Here is a 21,005-nt window from a genome sequence, read left to right as displayed (position 1 = left end):
GGTGAGGTTCTTTCTTCTTTCTTTTTTTCTTTTTTTTTCTTATAAAAAATTCCAAGATACTTCTTTTTTGTTTTGTTTTTAAAAAAAATTTACCTTTTCTTTGCAGGGGCAAGGAAAGTGCATGGTCGCTTTGTCAAGGAAGGGGTGGCCGGGCTGGCGCTGGCAGGTGCGGGGCTCGGCATCCGGCCGAGCGAGGGGGAAAGCCGGGGTCCCACCCCCAAAACAACCGCTGGCACCTCTCACCCTCTATTCGCACATCCCAGCACCGTAACTTGCTGGCTCCGCGCCTTCGACACTCGACACTCGACACTCGCAGCTCGGTGACCTCCACCTGGTGATCGCTGGAACTGGCCTCCATCTCCCCCTTTTTGGGGGGGGTTACCTAGGTTGTGCCCACTGAGGTGTCTATGAGCTGTGGATTCACACCTTTGGTGCTTCCAGAATCATAGAATCATAGAATGGCCTAGGCTGGAAGGGACCTTAGAGATCATCTAGTCCAACCTCCCTGTCATGGGCAGGGATGCCACTTCGCAACTAGACCAGGCAACACATGGGGACCGAGCAGGAATCGAACCCGCGACCTTGGTGTCGTCATTGTTGTCAGCACTGCGCTCAAAGCAGAACCTGCGGGCAGCTCTCCTTCATCTTCTTGGCTTGCTTAAACAGGCTGTTATTTTAAAAATACACCCAAACCCCAGCTTTCCTTTGAAAAAAAATCACTCTTTTGCAGCCATTAGAAGTGTGTTGTGGGTTGTTTCTTGTTTTTTCTTTCATCTTTTTACCTGTTCTCTGCAAGGTGGTGATTTGTTCACAAATGTTAATATTTACACTGGAATGTCACACAGAAGGAATGACCCTATGGAGCATGGAAAACCCAAAACTGTTCTAGCTTGGGGGTACTGGAGGTATAATTTTGCAACATTGAGTGCCTTGTTTTCAGTGAAAATGAGACATTGATTTAGTGAGCTTTTATGCTCCAAAATACCCATTTAGGGAGCACTGGGGCTCCAAAGCACCAATTAAAGAATATTTTGGCTCCAGAATATCCTTTTTAGGGAATCTGGCATCAGAAACATCCGTTTCTGGAGCTCTTGGACTGAGAAGCACCCACTCAGGGAGATTTTGGTCTTCCAAACACCCTATTTAGGGAACTTTTGGACTCCAGAACACTGATCCAGGGAGATTTTGGGGTCAGAAACACTGATTTAGGGAGATTTTGGTCAGGTTAGATGGGACTCTGAGCAACCTGATCTAGATAAAAATGTCCCTGCTCATTGCAGGGAGGATGGATTTGACGACCTTTCAAACCCAAATAGTCTGTGTTTCTATGGTTTGCTGGTCGCTGCTCATCACCCTTCCTCCTGGGAATATATTCTGCTGGCATATATTCTTTCCTTTTAGGAGTAATGAGAACCTCTGGGGTATGTTTTCATGCTGTAAGAAATCTTGTTTCTCAGGTCCCTGGAATTTGTTCACTACCTAAATGAACAGTATACGATTGCTTAGTATTAGTAAAACAGGTTATAGGACGTTCAGTATTTCATGGTGTATGCACTGTATAATGTCAATATTTTCCCTTAACAATAGAGTATGATAAATTATAAGTGCCCTGCTTGCTAATAAGCTTTTGAGATATTTAGATGGTATTCAGTACGAGTTGAATGAATCCAGAGTTTATGTTTTGCATAAGATACTTAAACTGTTTTCTTATCTCCTGATCAGTTTTATTTCCCCCACATTTTCACTGTTTTGGGGCTTAGATTAGAAGGTACATTTTTTAATGATATAGTTGATGGTGTTTTCAGAATGCTTCAGGTTCTACCATTTATGCAATAAGGGTTTAGAAAATGGTCTTTGACCAGTGTTTTGGAGATGGTCAGACAATTTTCCTATTCTGCTTTTAGATCTCAGGACAGAGTACAATTCAGATTACACCGGACAACAAATTAAACAAACATTCCCTTTCATTTCCCCTCCTCTGTGTTGATGAGCATAATACCAAGGTAACAGTGTGATTAAATCAGTGGTATTATGCTCGTCACTCATGAATACAAGTTTCAATATACACTTAATATACACTTAATAGCCTTACTGCAATAATGCTTAGTGCAAGAAGAATAAGATCAAATTTTCATAGCAGACTTGTAAATGTGGAATTAACCTTTTCCCAGCTTTCTTATCCTGGAGACTCTACATTTCCTCCCCCTCAAATCTACCTGTTGCCACTGCGACTGTTGGAGAAAGCTACATTAGCATAAGCTGTAAGAAACACTTTTTCTGTTTTTCTGCTGTTGCATCATTACATTACAGGCTTCATCAGCATAGGAAGTTGTGAAAGCCAGAAGAACAAATGTGTTCAAAAGAGATTGCACACATTTGCAAACAACAGGTTCATTCATGGCTATTCGACCTAATGCAACTTCTGGCTCAGGAAGTCTGTGCATTGCTGATTATCAGAAGCTGAGAGCTTAGATGGAGGAAGGATCATGGGGTGTTTAATGCATTGCTGGCAGTTTTTCTCTCAGCATCTAGCTCTGTCCCTTGGCCGAAATGGATGCAGAACAAGAGGGATTCTGAGTCCTATTTGTTATGGCCATCCTGTGCCTGCTTGACAACATGATCAAGTTTACAAACAATACTGAAAGGGAAGTTATTTTATATATTCAAGTAGACACTGAGCTCCTTGCAAATCTTTAATAGTGGTGTGGGTATCACATACATCACATCTCTAAGGTAATGAAGGAATGCTTCGATAGAAAAATGGCACAGAAGGATTTGGGGTGAATAACCCTGCCTGGAAATCCTCGGGTTCATCATCATTAATCCATGTGCTTCTTCAACCAGTCAATATATTTGGATACCCTTGTGTAAACCCCATATCTGCCTTTAACAGCACAGCCCTTTCCCCAGCTGACAATCCCAGTCAGAAACCAAGTGCTCTTGTACTTTGTAGCATGAGGTCCACCACTGTCTCCCTTGCAGGAGTCTTTAACACCAGTCAAGTCTCCTGCACAGAACATATTCTCTGTAATATTTAAATCTGTCTCCTTTTCACATTCTTGTGTCTTTACACGTGGCAAATCAACTCTCATCAGTACAGAAGAGGTGGCACCTCCATCTAATAGGCGTCCCCATCCACTCACTGTGGAGAACTTGATGGAGGACAGTTCATACACTGCAAAACGTTTTTCGGGCAAACATATTGGCACCACATAGTCGGTGAGATTCATGGGTGTTTGCAGGCGCAGGAGGGCAATGTCGTTATTGACTTGGCCATTTGTGTATCCTTCATGAACAATCATCCTGGCAACTCCACTTTCTTGCTCAGTTTTCTCATCGTAATTTATTCTGTGTTCACCTGGAAAAGTTATTAACCACAGGTCAAGGCAGCTCCTTTATTCCTCAGAATTTTGAGGAGATAGGGGGTTTCTAGTCTGACACCTCTTGAGGAAAATTCCCTTATGGTACCAAAGCCTGCACATTTATTCTTTCACTTTAGTTTGTTAGGATGAGGAGCTGCCGCCACAACTGCAGCTCAGTAACATGAGGAAGGGAAGTTACATACCCAGCCTCACCCGAAGCTGTGCAGGTTGAGTGTACTCCAAGCAGTGAGCTGCAGTGACCACCCACTCCGGGGAAAGCAGGGTACCGCCACACTTTTCTTTCTGATCCTGTATTATAAGGGCCTGCCAACATAAAGCGAATTTATGTCTTACAGCAGAGTCGGGTTTCATATTGCTTCTTTCTGTCACTTTACATGACTGTGTTTGAGATGATGGTGTGGAGTTTAGGAGGGGGCATCTTCCCACTGATATTTTCTCTGTCTTGTAGTATGGACTCTGCCTGTTATAGCCAAGAGCGTATCCCCATAAGCTGCCACTATAATTCTTGCTAGCAGTAAGGTTGAGGGCTAAGGGGTCAGGAGATAGAGGAGGTTGTATTACCACTCCATCCCTATGAAATCAGGCACTTCAGAACAAGGCTAAAGTGCATAATTGAAACAGGTGGGCCTGCTGATTATGGAAGAAGAGGGAAATTGGTTATCCAGACCTGGAGATTTTTAGGGATTTTTAACGCAATAGATTTAAAACAGTGACCTTAAGACAGTAGTTACATAATCAAAAAAAAAAAAAAGCAAGGAAAGATTTCTGAAGACTCACTTGCCATGGACATTCACCTGGAGGACAGGTTAAACCACCTACTATTCTCCCTTGTGCAGTTGCATTTTTTTTGGCCAGCACTGGTATTTTTCCACATGGGTATTTCACTGAAAAAAAAAAGAAAAAAGAAAAGAAAAAATCCTCAAGGGGCAGCAAGTCTCATTTTATTGCACTGAATTCACAGCAAAATGTGTAAGGTTTTCAGTGAAATTCTGTTAGCTGAAAAACTGGTTTCTAGTCTGGGAGCATGAGTTGTCAAAAGCAGTTTAAAGCAGCTCAGCAGGCAAATAGTCTTTTTGTCTCGAAGCAAACAGAAATGCTTTTACAAACAGAGTGCAGGCCCATACATTAGCATTGAGTGATTTATAATATTATCACCTGCTTAAGATATATGCCAGCACAGTGAAGTAGGTTGCAGACTGGAGAGCAGAAGTGACTCTGTCAAGCTTTGTAGCCTACATGTTTTCAGTGACCCTACTGACTTCAGCTCAGTGTTACGAAGTGCACAGACATGGTGAGACACAAGGTTAAGCATGGGACGTGCAGTTTGCTATCCCTTGTTTGGGTGGACCTGAAGTTGTCCTGAGAGCAGACACTGGGTTCTCTGGTGTGCCTCTCAGCAGACTGTGCCTAATCTGTTTGGGTCCAGAGCATCCTTGATTCTTCAGGAGTGCATGTCTCAGTCTAACATCTGTTTTCAGCCTGAGCAAGTGTGAGAATATTGGCAATAAGAGAATCAAATCTTGAGGCCTGAACCTGCGACTGAGCTGCAATGTAGAGGAAGCCTCAGTGTTTCCAGTACATCTTTCACCCAACTGAGTTTTCCTTTCAAGAAGAAGAAGTTCTACCTCTGGGATTTTTTATGTGCCATGTGGCTCTGCTTTAACGGAACACACCATCCCTTCCACCCAGCAGTCACTCTGTGATAACGCTGTGAGGAGCAGCACTCGCTTCCTACTGCTTTAGGAGCCAGGGCCCTATAGTCTATGTTGAGCTGAATTCAACATCTCTACAGATCTGTAGTAGGCTGAGTGTGCCCATGACTTCAGCCAATAGCAAGACAGCACCAAGCTTTTACAGGCACAGGCAAGGCGTGGAGAGACAGGACCGGCTCTTTGGTGGCAGCTGCTGAAAGGTCAGGACAGACGTGACACCAGCCCGTACCCTCTAACACTGTGTGCAGGGACAACGTGAGTTGGGGCACTTGGAAGGGCTGTAGTGAGAGGTCACAGAAGGACGCTGAAGGGACCGGCAGTCTAGCGGTTTCACAGTTTTGTCTCCTTGCAGCACATGGCTATTTTGTGGTACAGCTGTTTTGGTCCCCAAGAAGCAAGTGGCAACAAATACATCTTCCTCGCAGTGGAAGACACGCTGAAAAGCCTGCGGGGAATATTGAATTCTTTGTTCTCAGCTTTTAAACAAAAGCAGCTTCCCCATCACGTGATATTGCAGACTCTGTTAATAAGGGATAAGCACATTAGTAGACAATTTTTGTTCTAATGAAGTTACCGTTGTTGAGAGCTAGGTTGTCATTACCAGTTCTCTGCATGAGTGCTCTGCTGAGGTGTGTGTAGGGGGGCACCACCCCCCAGAATTACTTTGCATGCTCCCTGCAGCTCTGTCCGTTATGTTCATATCCCCAGGGGTCTCTTTTTCCCCTCTAATAAAGTAATTCAAGTTGGCATCTCTAATAGAGTCAGGTGCCAGCTTATGTATTGAAAAAATAATTAACTTGTGCTACTCTAGTCCCAGATGAAATTTACCTTGTCAGATAAGTGAGACAAATATCTAGCCATAGTGTCTACAGGAATACCAAAAGCATATTTGTCCTACTAGTCCTGGAGAAAAAAAAAATGAAAAGAAAAAATAGAACTTGTTTTCTTTGGTTTTAATAGGCCTCTTCCTCTCTTGACTGAAATAAATATGGTAATAAAATCCATAGTCACAATTTCAGATCAGAGATCTAACAGTAAAACAATGCTGCCCAAAAAATATTCCCACACAATGGGTGTAAGCTAAAACAAAAGAGGACTTCTGAGGCCCAGAGTCCCTCCACTCACCAGAACCCCCTCAGTCTGACCCTAAATCCCTGACTATCTGCTTTATTTAGACCACTTGGCCATGAACTTGTCTCCACTGCTGAGTTCTTCTCTACTAGACCATTGATGAGAGCACTGCCCAAGAAGGAGACAGGAGTTCAGCTCCCTGCTTGCTCCTAGCAGGTGGGATGTTCAGACCTGGATTTCCCACGTCGCAGGGGAGTGGACCTCTGGCCCCCAAAGAAGAGGTCCTAAAGGTTCCCTGCTAGGTGTGCACGCTTTTCCAGCTACTTTTCTAAGGTGTCTAACTTTCACCAGAAGCCCAAATATACTGCTCTGGACTCTGTCCTTAAAGAAGAAGTGGGGAGCTGGTGGCTGAGGTTTATACCTTGCACCTCCTGATGTATACGTGTTGAAAACTTTTCTTCCAGAGCTGGCTAAGACTTAGCATGGGGCGAGTAGTATCTTACCTTGGGGAATGCAGGACACGCCATCACTCGCTAAAGCGTAATCGTCTGCGCAGAAGCACACTCGCTTTTCAGACTGCCTGTCAGCACAGTACTGCTCACAGCCACCATTGTCGTAAATGCATTTCAGTGTGTCAGCCGTGGCTAAAGCCAGAGAAAGAGTATTTAGGTTTCCAATCATGGATTTCGGTGCTTAACATGAGTCAAATGCAACTTGAAATGTTGACAGGGAAGCAAGGCAGCAGAGCACATTTCTATGCTTTGCGTACAGTTACCACATCAAAAGCTTCTTCCATTGGCAAAAGCCAGGCTGGCCTGGATTTCCAGGGGTCACAGAACAAAAGGCTGTGCTTAAGAAACATACACCTGAAATTAAATCAGTCTGCATGTCTGCAGTAGCTGAGTTGTCTAATGGTGAAAGCGCGGTAAACATCATCATACGTGACTGAAAAATTAGAACCATTTTGTATTTCACTATTTGGCAGAAGGATGCTCTGGGATGACTGTAGAGACTGCCTGGTTAGACTTGATGAGTGCTTAGTCCTTGTTTAGGCTCAGCATGTTCTGAGGGTTTAAATGTAACACTCACTGCACTGAGCCCACTGAAATCAATGGAAAGGTGTGTATATTGACTTCATTAACCACTGCATCTGTCCCCTCAGGCTTTGTACGATGCATATGCAGGTAGTTCTCACTCCCATACTGCACTGAGTTTCTAAGTCAAAGTAACTTCAGCATCAGGGTAAGGAAAAAAATAATTCCTCCTTTTCTCTTAGACAGTGAACAAAAGGCAGTTTTGGTTGCTTTTTTTTTTTATACAAAGTCATCCTAGAGTTAAGAATTATCTTGCTGCCTTGCAGTGCCTGAGTGCCAGGGGGTTAGATCCATCATGCAACACCACAGGCAGCGTGAAAAGAAGCTGTCACAGCTAGAATGATGGAGAATCGTAACGATTGCTACTGTTTATCTCAATGCCTTGCATTTGAATTCATAATGGCATTTTTATTTTGTTAAGCTATGCCAGAGCTGACCTTTTTCACAGCTTTTGCCCTCATATTCAGTGGGACAACGGCAGACATAATCCTGAAACTGGTCATCACAGCTCCCGCCATTCTGACAGGGGCTGGAGTCACACTGGTTGGGGTCTGTAAAAACATTCAGTGTCAGACTGGCTCACATGAAGAGCTGCAGCAGAGAGTATTTTCGCAGCTGTTAGAACAGTCCAAATGATCGTACCGGAGTAGATGTGCCAGAACTCTTTCTGGAAGAAAAAATGCAAAATTTAATTAAAGAAAAATTAACTCAGGATAAATCCTGCAGCCCTTGTAGCACAGGAGGGGTTACAGACAGCCACAGTGATGCCCCTTTTTGCCTTTATAATTTATGACAATTGATATACATAAAAAACATTCTGCATTATTTTCTGCATTCTACATCATTTCCATATACCAACAGAGAAGGGCACTGTGTAACACACAGAGATAGGTTATCCATCAATAACCTCCATGTAGCTGAGGTGAGATTGACTGGAACAGATGTTGCACGATACAACAATTTCAGGTATTGTCAGGCCAGGAATTACTGAGCGGGGTTGGGGAGCCGACTTAGAGAGCATTCACTTTCCCACCATCCCCCAGATTGGCATCGCCTGGGGCAGCCCATGCAGATCGACCTGCAATTCACTGCTACGTCATGGCCTCTGTAAATGTACAAGAAAGATGGCAACAGTGGGACACAAAGTGCTTTTTTTGCTCTTGTGGCTTAAAGTGCCAAAGCACACCCACGAATCAGGGGGAGGCCACCTGGCAGTATGCACTCACCCAGCCCCATGTTACTTACTGTCCTTTCATCATCATGGTAAATCTCTCTTGCTTCCTCAAAGGAACACGTCTCTTCCATGCATTCTCGCTCCAGTGACCCCAGTTTTATCTCTTCAAAGAAGCTGTTGGCTCGTCTTTGCCTTTGCAAAACGCTGCTTGCCTCTTCTTGCTTTATAAAGACTGAAAAACAGGGGCGTGTTCTGTTTGTCATACAGCTGTGCTCTCCAGACAGAGAGGAGGGGAGGACGGTTTTCCCTAGAAGCTTTTCTGCTTCCCAAGCTTTTTCTGAGACACTTTAGAAAAGAAATGGCAGAGGTGAAAGAGCCTTCTTTCTGTGGCCTGCCTCCTAGGTAAAGTGGCAGCACATGAATTCTGCAGATCCCAGGGCTTAAGAGAAGATGAGGTGTTACATCAGCATTGTACGCCAGCAACTCCTAAGGTATCACCACATGTCATACAGTAGATGTCAACACACACAGCACAGTTTCTTTCAATTCTAGCGGCTGAAAAGCCTGCATTACTTTATCTAGCCCTTATGTATGTGGCAGCACCCGCTATTTCTGTACTCGCTGCAGTAAGTCACTGGGTGACAGGTGGGTCACAGTCATGCCCTCACCCACAAGTCACATGTTATCTTCTACCCCTTCATTCTTTCGACCTGCAGAAGAGACTTAACCCACCACTAGTAGACTATGATTTAAAACTCACTGCTTTAATATATTTTAGTTTTCTTCTGTAAAAGAGGCTATGTTAAGGTATACAGGAAGGCTGAACGGTGATGTTGGTGTTTCCTAGTGGAGCCTGTGGGTGGCTCTGAGCTGCTGCCAGCACTGCAGCCTACAGCCATAGGGGACTTCCCCCTGTGCATCTCTGCTGTGCTTTGGAAAGAGGTTGGGTTCACAGGTTCAATAATGAACATCAGCAGAGATCACTTCCTAGAGTTACATCAACTTGTGGCTGACAGAAGTGTGCCCTGAAAGAGCTGATACCATGGTCACCACGCCCCTCAGCTTCAAGATACAAGCTTGAAGATACAAGCTTCAGGCTTCATGCTTCAAGCTACAAGCTTCAGCTTCAAGATGCAAGACCGGCTCCTCAGCTTCAAGATACAAGCACATCATACAACTATGCCCTCCCTGTGTAATTCAGGATAAGGAACAAGAAGTCCCAGTGCTGCCATGTACTTTTGCTCCATGTAGTACACAGAACAAGTCTTGAAATTAATTTAAATTAATTTTGCATTTTTTTTCTCCTCCATGTGAGTAGAGGATTCTGTTGCTTCATGACAACAACTTACATTTCAGCGCTTTTACCTCTTTTACCTGGGATTGTGGGTGGATTTGGAAGATGAGGCTGATGCACATCGCCTGCCTTTTGCTCAGGACAGTATCCTCTAGATGACACCTGAGAGAGCAGGAGTTACCTCCTGCCTGCTGGACGAGCCCCAAGGTGGTTGCTGAAGGACAAGGTTCATTTCACTGACAGACACACAAAAAGTAATACTGAGAGGGTTTATTCCAGTCTGGTAAGGTGTCTCTAAACCTTTGTGTCTGATCAGAACATTTGCTGAATTACCTGCAAAGTGGTAATTTCCCCTATATTTCAAAGTTACTTGAAGGAATAAAATATTGTGTGGTATGCATTGAGTTTATCCCAGGGTGTTTCATAAACATTTGCTCATTGTGTGAGTGTCAGATGGGTCTTTCTGCCACAATTTCAAAGTCAGGCTGTATGCATTTAATATGGCTTTCTTTAAAGGCTTTTAATTAACCTTACACTGCAGGTACATGACACATGTATTGGTGCACAGGCACAGACTCTGACAGTGAAGTGTACCTGAGTGTGTGGCTGGGGACATCATCCTGCTTTTATTTCAGCATTTTCCAGTTATTGACATTGAAATGCTTTTGACTTTGCTACTTATTTTTCCAGCTTTGTTCACTGCAGTGCAGGAGACTCAGTCAATGGCTAACCAGAAACCTGAAAGCACTGGATCCGCTTTTTTTTTTAATTTGGGAACTGATTTTCAGACACGTGCTGGAGCCACCAAAGAGCTACCACCTCACTCTCTTCTGCTGCTGCTGAAACAGGGATCCTCACCTCCTTAATTTCTCATCTGCTGAATGACAGACTCTTGATTCTGAGCTTTTCAAAATGCTATAACAGTAAATCCAAGTTCCTTCTTTCACATAGTGGGCAGACAGCTGACGATGCTGTCTGAGTAGTGAGATGATAGATTCATTTAGAAGTCTAGAGGTGCTTTTCCTTAGTTGGCAAAAAAAGTGCCTGGATGCCATCACTGAAAGCAAAAGAGAGCCTCAGAATAGCTCACGGCACAACCAGAGGCAGGACAAGCATGCAATGATGCGCAAAGCTGGCAAGGAAAATTACGCCTGAGTAACAGGAGAGAGGTCCATTGCCAGTAAACATAATTACAGCCATATCCTATGACATACCTGCATCCAGAGACAGAGGAGCCAGTAGCAGAAAGCAGAGAAACAAAGCCACGCACTGCCTCGAAACCATGATGAACCCTGCGAGCCAGTGTCCCGGTAGTGTATTGACATTTCAGCGAGGACTATTTGGCCAAAGAGTTCAGCTTCAAATGCTTGGAGCCAGAGGAGGGGCTGACGAGTCATGGAAGCAGAAAATGATCCATGAGAGTCTGGTGAGCTGAGCAGAAGGGTGCGTGCAAATCCTGCAGTGCACCCTTTTCACACGAGCAGGGAGCTTGGTTTTGAAGCGCACACTCCTCACCTGCGCAAAGGCTGTGCAGATTACACAGACTGCCAGCCTGGGCTTCCATTTGCTATCTAATATGCCTTTTCCATGAGAAACAGAAGTGCCAGGACCCTGCAACCACATAACAGGCACTAACTTGGCCACAAAGCCCTGAATGCAGAGAGCAGCAACGTGGTATTTAGCTTGAACTGGCAATCGGGATACAGCCTTTTGGTGCTTTGGACTATGATCAAAACACTGACATCTATCTTTTCCCATTTCTCTGTCACCAGTTGAAACTCAGCACTTCTGGCTGAATTTACTTGGAGACACTAATTAACCAGCAAGAGACAGCCTACACTGTTTCTCTCTGTCCTTTACTGCAAGACCCTTGTGGCCTGCACAAGTTGTACCAGCTGGAAGAGATGCTGAGCTGATCCACGTTACATTTCATTAAAAACAACAGGGCTTTGCGGGGCTAATCTGCAGACGATGTCTTATCTGGAACATAGCTGGTCCTCTGATTTAATGGAAATCAATCAATAGCATCAGACTAGAGAGCTGGTGACATTCTTGGGAAAATATTTACTTAAGATAGCAGCGAGGTAAAGAGCATGTTTGCCTACAAGAAGTGAAGCATTGCCTGAGGGTTGGAGAGTTTTTCCCAGCTGTTCTCCCCTTCCTGCATGGAAAGGAAGGGGGGGGTCAGCTTTGCCTCTGAACATTACAGCACAGAAAAGCAACAGCTGGATCTTCACTCTCCTACCAGTGCTCGGTATAACTCCCTGCAGAAGTTATGACGGCTTAGGAGAGAGCCGGGTTCCTGGCTGTTCTTCACAAGTGGTCCGTGGTGGTGCGCTTGGCTGGACGTCCTTCTTTGAAATCACTTTCCCAAGAGGGGCTGCCTGGGCACTTCTCTCGATCACAGCCTGGCTGGTTCCCAGCAGCCTGGGATGGTCGGAGATGGGTGGCAGGTCCTGTCCCAGGGCAGAAATCCAGTTGTTGGAATACAAAGAAGCTATGGCAGCCCCACTCTGTCCTCACCTCTGCTTTTTGGGAACTCTCTCTACACCTCATAGCTTGCCAAGACAATCCTCATTCCTTGTTTGCTTGCCTGCGGCAACAAGTTGAAAGTAGCAAGGGCATGTTCGGCTTAGCAAGACCAAAGCTAATCTTGTTGGGGGCTGCTTGAAAATACCTCTTTGTCTCATCTTCTTGGGGAAGGATCTAACTCCTAGCAGAGCAAGTCACACAGAGTTTAGTGGCCATGGTAGTGTTGAGTTCGTGGTTGGACTTCCAACCTTAATGATTTTACGATTCCCACATCCAAGGACAGGCCAGGGTCTGCACTTATTGCCCCCACCAGCCACGTTTCCTTGGGCTGCGTGGGTATCGCCCTGGCAGGGAGGGTGGGGAGACATGACAGCACCTCTGCACCATGGCACCCCTCCGCTTCCTCGCCTTCTTCCTTCCTAGTGTGCGGATCTTGTACACCCTTTAGGACCGATGCAGTGTTTTCCTTCTGTCTTCCTCTGTTGGCATCTCTTAAATGTGAAAGATTTTTATTGCCTGGGAATACAGCCAAGCACTCAGCTATTACTTTTAGAGCCCGGGGAGAAGCATAAGTGCTGGGAAAAACCGTCAGTTCATACGGGGACAGTCCTTCTTCCAAGAAAAATTCATGCAATTAGGTTTCATCAGGGGTGACAGGGATGACCGTGCCCATGACGTGGGGCACTGGGGATTCAGCAGTCCCAGGACTTCATTACAGCAATTCACTCATGAGCTTCATATGCACAGATCTCATTTCAAAGCTTTTTCCTACTAACTTCAGCCAGGCCAACTCTGTGGTTAAACAGCTGTTTTTTAAAGAAGAGGTCCCCTTCCTTACCATCTTAGGCACCAGCCAGAGGAGCAAACGTCAGTCCATTAGCTTTTCTTACCCACAAGATGCCTAAGTTTTTGGTTTTCTTCTTGTGTGGTCTTGCTGCAGTTCATGAGAATTGCCCTGGTATTCTCCTCTATAAATCTCCTTGCCAGTGCAGGCTTTAGCCTTGGCTTACGTTTTCTGAGCAATTCCAAAAAAAATAATCCACTGTTTGATTAAAAGTGAATATATATTAACACAAATGTGCACCCCTGCTGCTTATGGGTGCTTCTAGAATGAGTTTGAGGACAGCTGTTCAGAAAATATGATTTAGGGTCAATTTTTTTTAGTGTATGCTTTGGATGTGCTCAAGTTGCTTTATTTAAAGAAAAAAAATTAAAAATTAAGCATGAAAAAATATTAACAATGTGAAATAAAAAAAATCAGAAACAGTAGCCTGGAAGGCATGATGAACTGTTGTCTCTGAAAATAACTTTGTGTTTGTTTGTTTGATTTCCTACTGACATATTTAACAATAAAACTTGTTACAATTTTTCTGGTTTTAGTTTCATATTTTGGGTTGAAGAGAATCAGACAGGTATGGAAGCCATTGGGAACTGTGCAACTTGATCTAACAGGTCACTGGTCATTTAAACATGAGTTTCCTAGTCAGCACTCAGGAACAATTTAAAAAAACTAATCAATGATTTCTTTTTCGAAGAAGTGTAGGAGCTCATTTGAGTAAGCTGACAAGGCTGTGGTTTAGGAACAAGCTGCCTCATGAATTTATGGAAATTTAGTTTAAATTTCTAATAACAATAGTAACTTGTAATCATTCATTTATTAGACTAAATAAAAGCAAGTCAAGCCTGTGATCAAGTTAATAATTTCCTGTTTCTGTTGTGCTAATCTATCAACACATATATGAATATAATGCTGCTAAGCTTTAAAGCAAATTACTTGAGATTGAGACCTCAGAATAGAACTATTTTTTCCCAGGGGAAAATGACTTGCCTGCTTGGGTGAGTTCAGTAACTCTGTAAACAATTATTCTCACAAAGAGGAAGTAGAAGTTGGGGACATTTTTTATTTTCTTGTTCGTGACCAGCTCTGAATACGAGTGCTTACCATTTTATTTTTTAGTATTGATGTGGGTTGTTCCTTTCTCTTCTTTTACTGCCTGAGAAGGATATTTTAGGATACTTAGATAATAAATGAAGCAAAAGACATAGAAAAGGCAGTGCAAAATAAATTTACAATAAAGGCAGTGTGCCCCAAAGATTGTCTGTTTAATGCCACCTATCTCAGTTGGTAATGAGATATCAACTCTACTACAGACCTTCTCCTGACTGTGTCCCAAGACTATCACAGCTGTAACATCACCACTGGCAAATCCGTATCCTTTTATAGGCAGCTGGGGACCTCTGCTGTCTTGTCAATTGATGCGGAATAAAAGCCTGGAAGGTGATTTAATTGATTCACTTCGACTGATCTGTCAAAGATAATATTTCAGCACCAAATGAGGCAATCCGAATAAAAACCTTTCAGAATGAAAACGCGAAACTTGATCCTTGATTTTGTACCCCCATCTTTAGGCTGCTGCTGGTACAGGCGGCAGCAGTGGTACTCGGGAGAGGTGCAAAGACACCCAACAAGCATGTGTTGGTATAACATCTCTTCTTGTACATACAGGGCTCTTACCATTATCGGGACTTAATGCTGTGGATGATTTTGGTCTCTCTTCGCAGGGTCAGGGCCATGGACGAGCTGGCAGAGCTCCTCGTGGTTTCCCTTTGCCCCGGCTGCGATTCAGCCTCTCCCTGCAAAGGGCTAAGGAACTTGTCTCCAAGTTGCACTGCCAGGCTGAATGAAGAAATGTTGCCACTTTGCCTTGCAGCCTGCTTTTTGTGTACACCACCTTGCTTTTTATTTCTCAAGGCTTTGTCTAGACATAATGTTGCCCACAGATTGCTCAAGAAAAGGCTTGAGATTTGGGTGAGGGCACTCCACCGTGAACACCCTTCAGAAGGAATAAAACAGTTGGAGCCCACTGATGCTGGGGTGCGTGCTTTTATTTACGTATGACAAGATATTTTGAGCTAACCACATACAACGGTGCACAAACAGCTGAGGGAGGGAATGGATGCCAAAACAGCTGTAGGGGCCTTACCCATGCTCCAGCGGAGCCCTTCAGCACCTCGCCATCCTGGGTCCCCCTTGCCCCTGCCCTGCTTCCTTGGGGGGTGTCCCCACTGGGGACATTGCAGAGGCTGTGACCGTGGAAGCAAGTGTGGGTGCTACCGCTCAGGGAGAGGAATGCTGCTCCCGTTCTGGGAACTGATCTGGCCAAAAACTGCCAGGGGAAAAGCCGGAGGATAACCAAGTTGCACCCTGGGACAGGCAAGACCCAGGGTGCAGCACTGTTGAGGCAAGAGGTGAGTTTGCTGCTGGATTAGCAGTAGGTCCATGCAGCTCCTACTTCAGCATACAACATGCAGCTATTTTTCAGTTAAAATGGGTTTGTGGCCTGTGCTGCTTGCCCCACAGCACTCAGCAGCTCCATTTGCCCCCCTCAAAAAACCACCCACCTGTTCTGTGCTCTCCCCTCTCTGCCTTTTGATTGCCAGCTGACATGCTACAGCCCTTCAGCCCACAGCACCCTACCAGCAAGCCAGTCCCCCACCATCCATCCCTGCACACTGGCACAACAAGGGGCTGCTTGGGGTGTCTGGCTGGGGCACACAGGAGCCTGTGGTGGAGGCAGCCTGTGGTAGACTGGGTGCAGAGTATCACTTACACACTTAAAAACTGCCTTTCAGCGACACAGAGCAATGCCAGCTCCAGTTAAAAGAAAAGGAGTAAGTAACTTAAGTAAATTGATAACCAGTTTGGAAAAGGCCGCCCAGGGAACTGGCTGAATTGCCATCCTTGGATGTGTTTAAAAGACATCTAGATAGAGTGCTCTGGGATGTAGTTTAGAAGTGAACCTGGCAGAGTGGTTGCATTTGATCATCTTGAAGGTCTTTTCCAACCATGATTCTGTGATTCCAATACCTGAAGGGAACCCACAGGAAGGCTGGGGACGGACTTTTTACAAAAGTGTCCACCAATAGGACAAAGGGAAATGGATTTAAGTTAAAGGAAAATAGATTTAGATTGGATCTTAGGAAAAAAATTCCTCAGTACGAGGGTGGCAAGACTCTGGAATAAATTGTCCAGATAAGTCATGGATGCCCCCTGCTTAGAGGTGTTCAAGGCCAGGTTGGATGAGGCCTTGAGTAGCCTGATCTAGTTGAGAGGTGTCCCTGCCCATGGCAGGGAGGTTGGATTAGATGATCTCTAAAGTCCCTTCCAAGCTAGGCCATTCTATGATTCTATGACTACTGGTCATTCTCCTCAGTGCTGTCAGATACTTCCTCTTGACAATCCATTTACTTAGCTGGATTATCCCCAAAGAGGCGACAGCTGAGTTTTTGCTTGACAAGGGAATCATCCACCAGGACATCAGTGAGAAAGAGAGGAAACAAAGATGTCTGAGCAAGAGCCAAGTAACAGGGACACAGGCAGCCGTGGCTGGCAGCTGGTGAGAGCACTGCCTGGAGGGCGAGTGACCAGCTGGGGCAGGTGGGCAGCAAGGCAGCCCTAGTGTTCAGCAAGGCAGGGTGACCTGTAGGGCAGCAGGTACCTCCTGGATGGCAGAGAGCCAGAGAAGCAGCTTGTGATAGTGGATGGGCCGGTAAGCAAGTGATGGATAAAGCTGAAAAGGGTGATTGGGAAGACTGCACAGACAGTGCTGGACTCTAACCTGGAGCCACTGGGAATGGTTCCCTTAAACTACCAGCTTGAGGTGCAGCGACTAGGGAAGTGAACTGGAGAAAAAAAAAAAAAAAGGAAAAACCCAATAGAATCTTGCCGCAAGGGAGCTGGCATTCCCTCTGCCTGAGCTGGATCTCAGAAGCAGCTCTTGCTGCCTTTCACGCAATAGCACAGTCTCCTGCATAGAAAAGTGACAAGCTGAAAGTTTCACAAGGCTTAAATTTCTTTCCTGGATCTATTAAGGGAAGAATAGAGAATTTTATAAGTATATTGGACAGCATCTAAAGTTCTGGGGAAAAAAAAAGTAGTTCTTCTTCTGGAAGTTGCCAAAGGCCTTGGGTTGTCCTGCTGCTGCAACTGGCCTCATCCTGGGAGGGTGTCTGTAAGGGCAGGAGAAGCTATTTATTGAGTACTTTGCTATTACAGGCCAGAAAACTACCTTACCCTCCAAGGGTCTTTACACAGACGTTCATCTCTTTGTACCTGCCTATGAATCTCTGAAAGGATCTTGTCTTTATCACCTGTAACAGCTGTTAAAGTAAATGATAATTAATGCTAATGTGGCTGAAATAGCTTACATGTTACCTACTCATCTCCTTTCAAATGAAAGCCCAGAGAAGTTACTTCAATACTTAAACATCTTATTTTGATATTACGGTGTCTAGACACAATTTACAGCAAATCTTCACTGGCAACAGAATCCAGCCCTTCTATTCCTGCATCCTAAGTTAAGGGAATTGAATCTGGGTAGCTCCATTGTACCCTTCCCTCTGGTACTCACCCACACAAACCAAGGGAGACTGCTAATTCTGGGGGCCTGTGCAAACACTCCAAAGTACAGCTTAGTTCATAATAACCACCTGACATGACGCAGAAGGGGAATGGGAGTCCCTGTCATTTTGAAATAAGTCATGCAAATGAGTTATGGTCCAAAGTCCTCAGTTTTGCTCACTGACAATATCTGTGCAGAATGGAGAAAGGGTTTTGTATTCCAATTAGGAATCTGCCTCTGTATCAAGGGAAGACTGTTCAACTTTGAGCCAGTTATCTAGGATATAAGAAACCCAAGATAAGTCCATTGAGTTTGCAATAGGAAATAAATATCATTACAACTAAAAAAAAGTCAATTGTTATTGGGTTATCATGTAGAAGATTATTTACTTTCCACTCCTTTGCTCTAACAAATATGATGTGTTTGTGCTCAGAAATGCTGGACCGTGTTTTGCCCAGAAAAGTAGGACTACCTACTACAGACACAGCTTTTATATTAACAAGAACAAGGGTAAATAAAAACCATCAAATCCCCATAATGGCTTAGTTGGATTTTGTAATCGCATGTGGCCACTAACTCAGCTCAAATCACTCCAGTCAGGCTTAAATGCACCTCCTACCATGGTGTGACGGCTCTTAAAGCCATCAATGAGTGAATGCTCAAATATGTTTCTCTTCAGATGCTGCAAGTGTGAACGTGGTTTCTTGTTTCTCACCCAGCTGTGGCCAGACAAGGACCTCCAACTTGTTCTGCCAAGATCACAGGATCAGCAGGAGCGTGCATACAGAGGGAGAGGAACCACGGGATACACAGCTTTCTTCAGGAAAACCCAACAGCGACGTGCCATATTTTGAAAAAGGGTGTGCGAGAGAAAGGGAATCTGATTACCTGGCACTGGCTTTCTTTTTTTATCCTCAGCCTGCAGCCATACTTTAATTCCTCAGAGTCAGGTAAGTGAGACAGGATTGCAACAGTAAAATGGTGTTTTTCTGAGATGGTCCAGAATGAGCAGGCAAAGGATCTGAACACTTGGACGTTGACAAGCAACAGCTAGCCAGACCTGCTTTTCTGCTTCAAATCCTTTGGCCCATCTCTGTTTTTATATGAGATGCACAAGAAGTTTTTAAGACTATGAGACAAAATAAAACACACAGCATGTCCATATAAAGGCATTCAGCAAGAAGTGCTGAAATTTATTCAAATTAATTACAATAGAGACCTCTGACTTTGAACTTCTAATTCACGACAGCAGTAAAAAAGGAAATAGTGAAATGGGTTGTATTAAAGTGCAATGATGTGGAGAAAACCATTGAAATAACACAAATGAGGCTGCAGTGAAAAATGAAAGGACAGTCTCATCCTAGCAATAACAGCAATATATAAGTAAATTATGTTACAGATAATTTACAAAATAACTTACATAGACAAAGATAAGTTGAGTCTCATGTTGCCATTCCATTGTTAAATATCAGACTACATATTCCCAGTCAGAATAGTATTATATGGGATAATTAAAAAAAGATCAGAGGATTTCTGTTTTGGAAAAGATGCCTGAAGTAAAACCCTGATTGGCCTTTATGTTGTAGTATTGCAAGAAACCTAAGTGTTTATGAATTGTAAAGTGACACATTCAGCAGCATGAAGACTATAAATACATCTTTTACATTGATACATTATATCTACACACATATACATATCTACACACACATATATATACACACAAGCACACACATGCACATATATATGTGTGTGTATATATATGTTTCAATTTGTACTGACCATGGCCAGCTGCATTTTGATTGCGTCTGGGGTAGGGTTGCTTTCACAACTCGAGAGCAAGATTATTCTTTAGAGTATTTGTTGTTTAAGTTTCCTAAGCTGCAGCCTCTAAAATATAAAATTATGGCATAAAGATAGGTCTCGGTCATCAGTGTCTGATGATTAACAGCAGTTCCCATTGACACAATCTGCTGTGCTTAGTGCTTCTGAAAAATTATGCTCTTAATGTCCATGTTATTTTTCCGTAATACGTTACATGAGTCAGTTAAAAACCCATTTTCATATAAGTAAAAATATTTGAGATGGACAGGAAGGAATGCAATATTCCATACATGCACACAGTTTTGGACTGTTTCTAAGGATGATGTACAAAGAACATCCGACACCATGAAAATTTACAACATTGGCTTACATCATACCTTGAAAAATGGCAAGTTTAACGTCATCCTTCCCTTAAAAAAAATTTTTAAATACTTGTCTGTAGAATAAATCTGACTCTAATAAAGATTTTGTTTTTCTGTGCTCCCCTTTTATAGAAAAATTGTGTCATTGTTTGTTTCTCTATGAATAAATCTACAACAAACACTATTGACTAAAAAGATGTCTGATTTCTCGCCTTCATAGGTTTGTCTGAAGGAAGGCTTTTGACCCATAGTGCAGCCACAGTAGTTTCCTCTGCCTGTAACTGCATGTTAATTGTGAGAGCTGAAGGTAATCATGCAATTACCATTTATTAAGAAATCATTTAGCGAATAAGAACCTATGTGTTTCATTGTGCACCTGTGTAAAGAAAAAAGATACTACTAAATTGCCAAGTCTATGTAAACACAGTGATCCTGGTAAAGAATTTGGTTGTGAGGTCAAAATACCCCAGAGAAAACAGCTATTTCATTGCACGCACCATTAAAAGTTTGGAAAGGATAAAATAATAATTTCTTTTGATGCTGTTGTGGTCAGTGAATTGGTCATGGCTGCATCCCAGTCTCTAAGGGAGCAGAATATCCTGAAGATCCAACAGAAGAAAAAAGGCTGGACCAAACCTCCTTCTTGGTTGCTTTAAGAGTCCCATCCACTGCATTGACTGAGGTATGTCCTTGGAGAACGGTGGCTTTTTGGGAGGAGAATTGTAAACTCTGATTTATTTTCCTCATACCTAGCCTGTACAGTGATTGCTATATTAATAGTTTACAATGAAGAGTTAGCACTGAACACATTTTGCCTGCTCACATTCAGATTCTGGCTGTCATGAAATGATACAGTTCTGCAGAAACCTGATTGTGTACGAGTGAGAAAATATGTTTTATGCTAACAGCTCTGCAGCTTCAGACTTCAGAGCCTCTCCAAGACCCTCATTTCAAATTGTTTAACTTTTATTTACAACTTAACACTCCATGCACTTTTCATTGGGATCTTCTCGGAGAACCTGTAAAAATCACCACTGAAAATACACAAGAGCTGGCAACACAGAACTGCTGGTTCTCTGTTGGAGTCCGAAGTCCAGAGCTCTGCACAAAATGAAAAACTCTGGATGTACCTTCCATGGAAGTGGGGCGAAAATCTTGTG

The 21,005-nt window shown here is 43.7% G+C and overlaps 1 protein-coding gene across 1 annotated transcript; it reads right to left on the bottom strand.

The window, feature by feature from the left end:
- Positions 1-2,819: 2,819 nt before the first annotated feature.
- On the bottom strand, positions 2,820-11,012 carry F7 (coagulation factor VII (serum prothrombin conversion accelerator)). Its single transcript, XM_009874398.1, has 8 exons — positions 10,943-11,012; positions 8,506-8,666; positions 7,903-7,927; positions 7,698-7,811; positions 6,670-6,810; positions 4,161-4,267; positions 3,566-3,686; positions 2,820-3,358 (listed from the first exon to the last, which is right to left on the bottom strand). Exons 1-8 carry the CDS (start codon positions 11,010-11,012, stop codon positions 2,820-2,822), a joined length of 1,278 nt encoding a protein of 425 aa, XP_009872700.1.
- Positions 11,013-21,005: the final 9,993 nt, after the last annotated feature.

This window comes from Apaloderma vittatum, unplaced genomic scaffold (assembly GCF_000703405.1).
Source record: "Apaloderma vittatum isolate BGI_N311 unplaced genomic scaffold, ASM70340v1 scaffold17608, whole genome shotgun sequence".
In the NCBI taxonomy this organism is placed as follows: domain Eukaryota; kingdom Metazoa; phylum Chordata; class Aves; order Trogoniformes; family Trogonidae; genus Apaloderma; species Apaloderma vittatum.
Note: the sequence above shows the minus strand (reverse complement) of the source record. Positions and strands in the feature narration are given on the sequence as shown.

Coding starts and splice junctions, on each gene's coding strand:
- F7 (XM_009874398.1), bottom strand. CDS start 11,012: ATGGTTTCGAGGCAGTGCGTGGCTTTGTTTCTCTGCTTTCTGCTACTG. Junction 7,812..7,902: donor GTTCTGGCACATCTACTCCG/GTACGATCATTT, acceptor ATGTTTTTACAG/ACCCCAACCAGTGTGACTCC. Junction 6,811..7,697: donor GGGCAAAAGCTGTGAAAAAG/GTCAGCTCTGGC, acceptor CTCTGGCTTTAG/CCACGGCTGACACACTGAAA.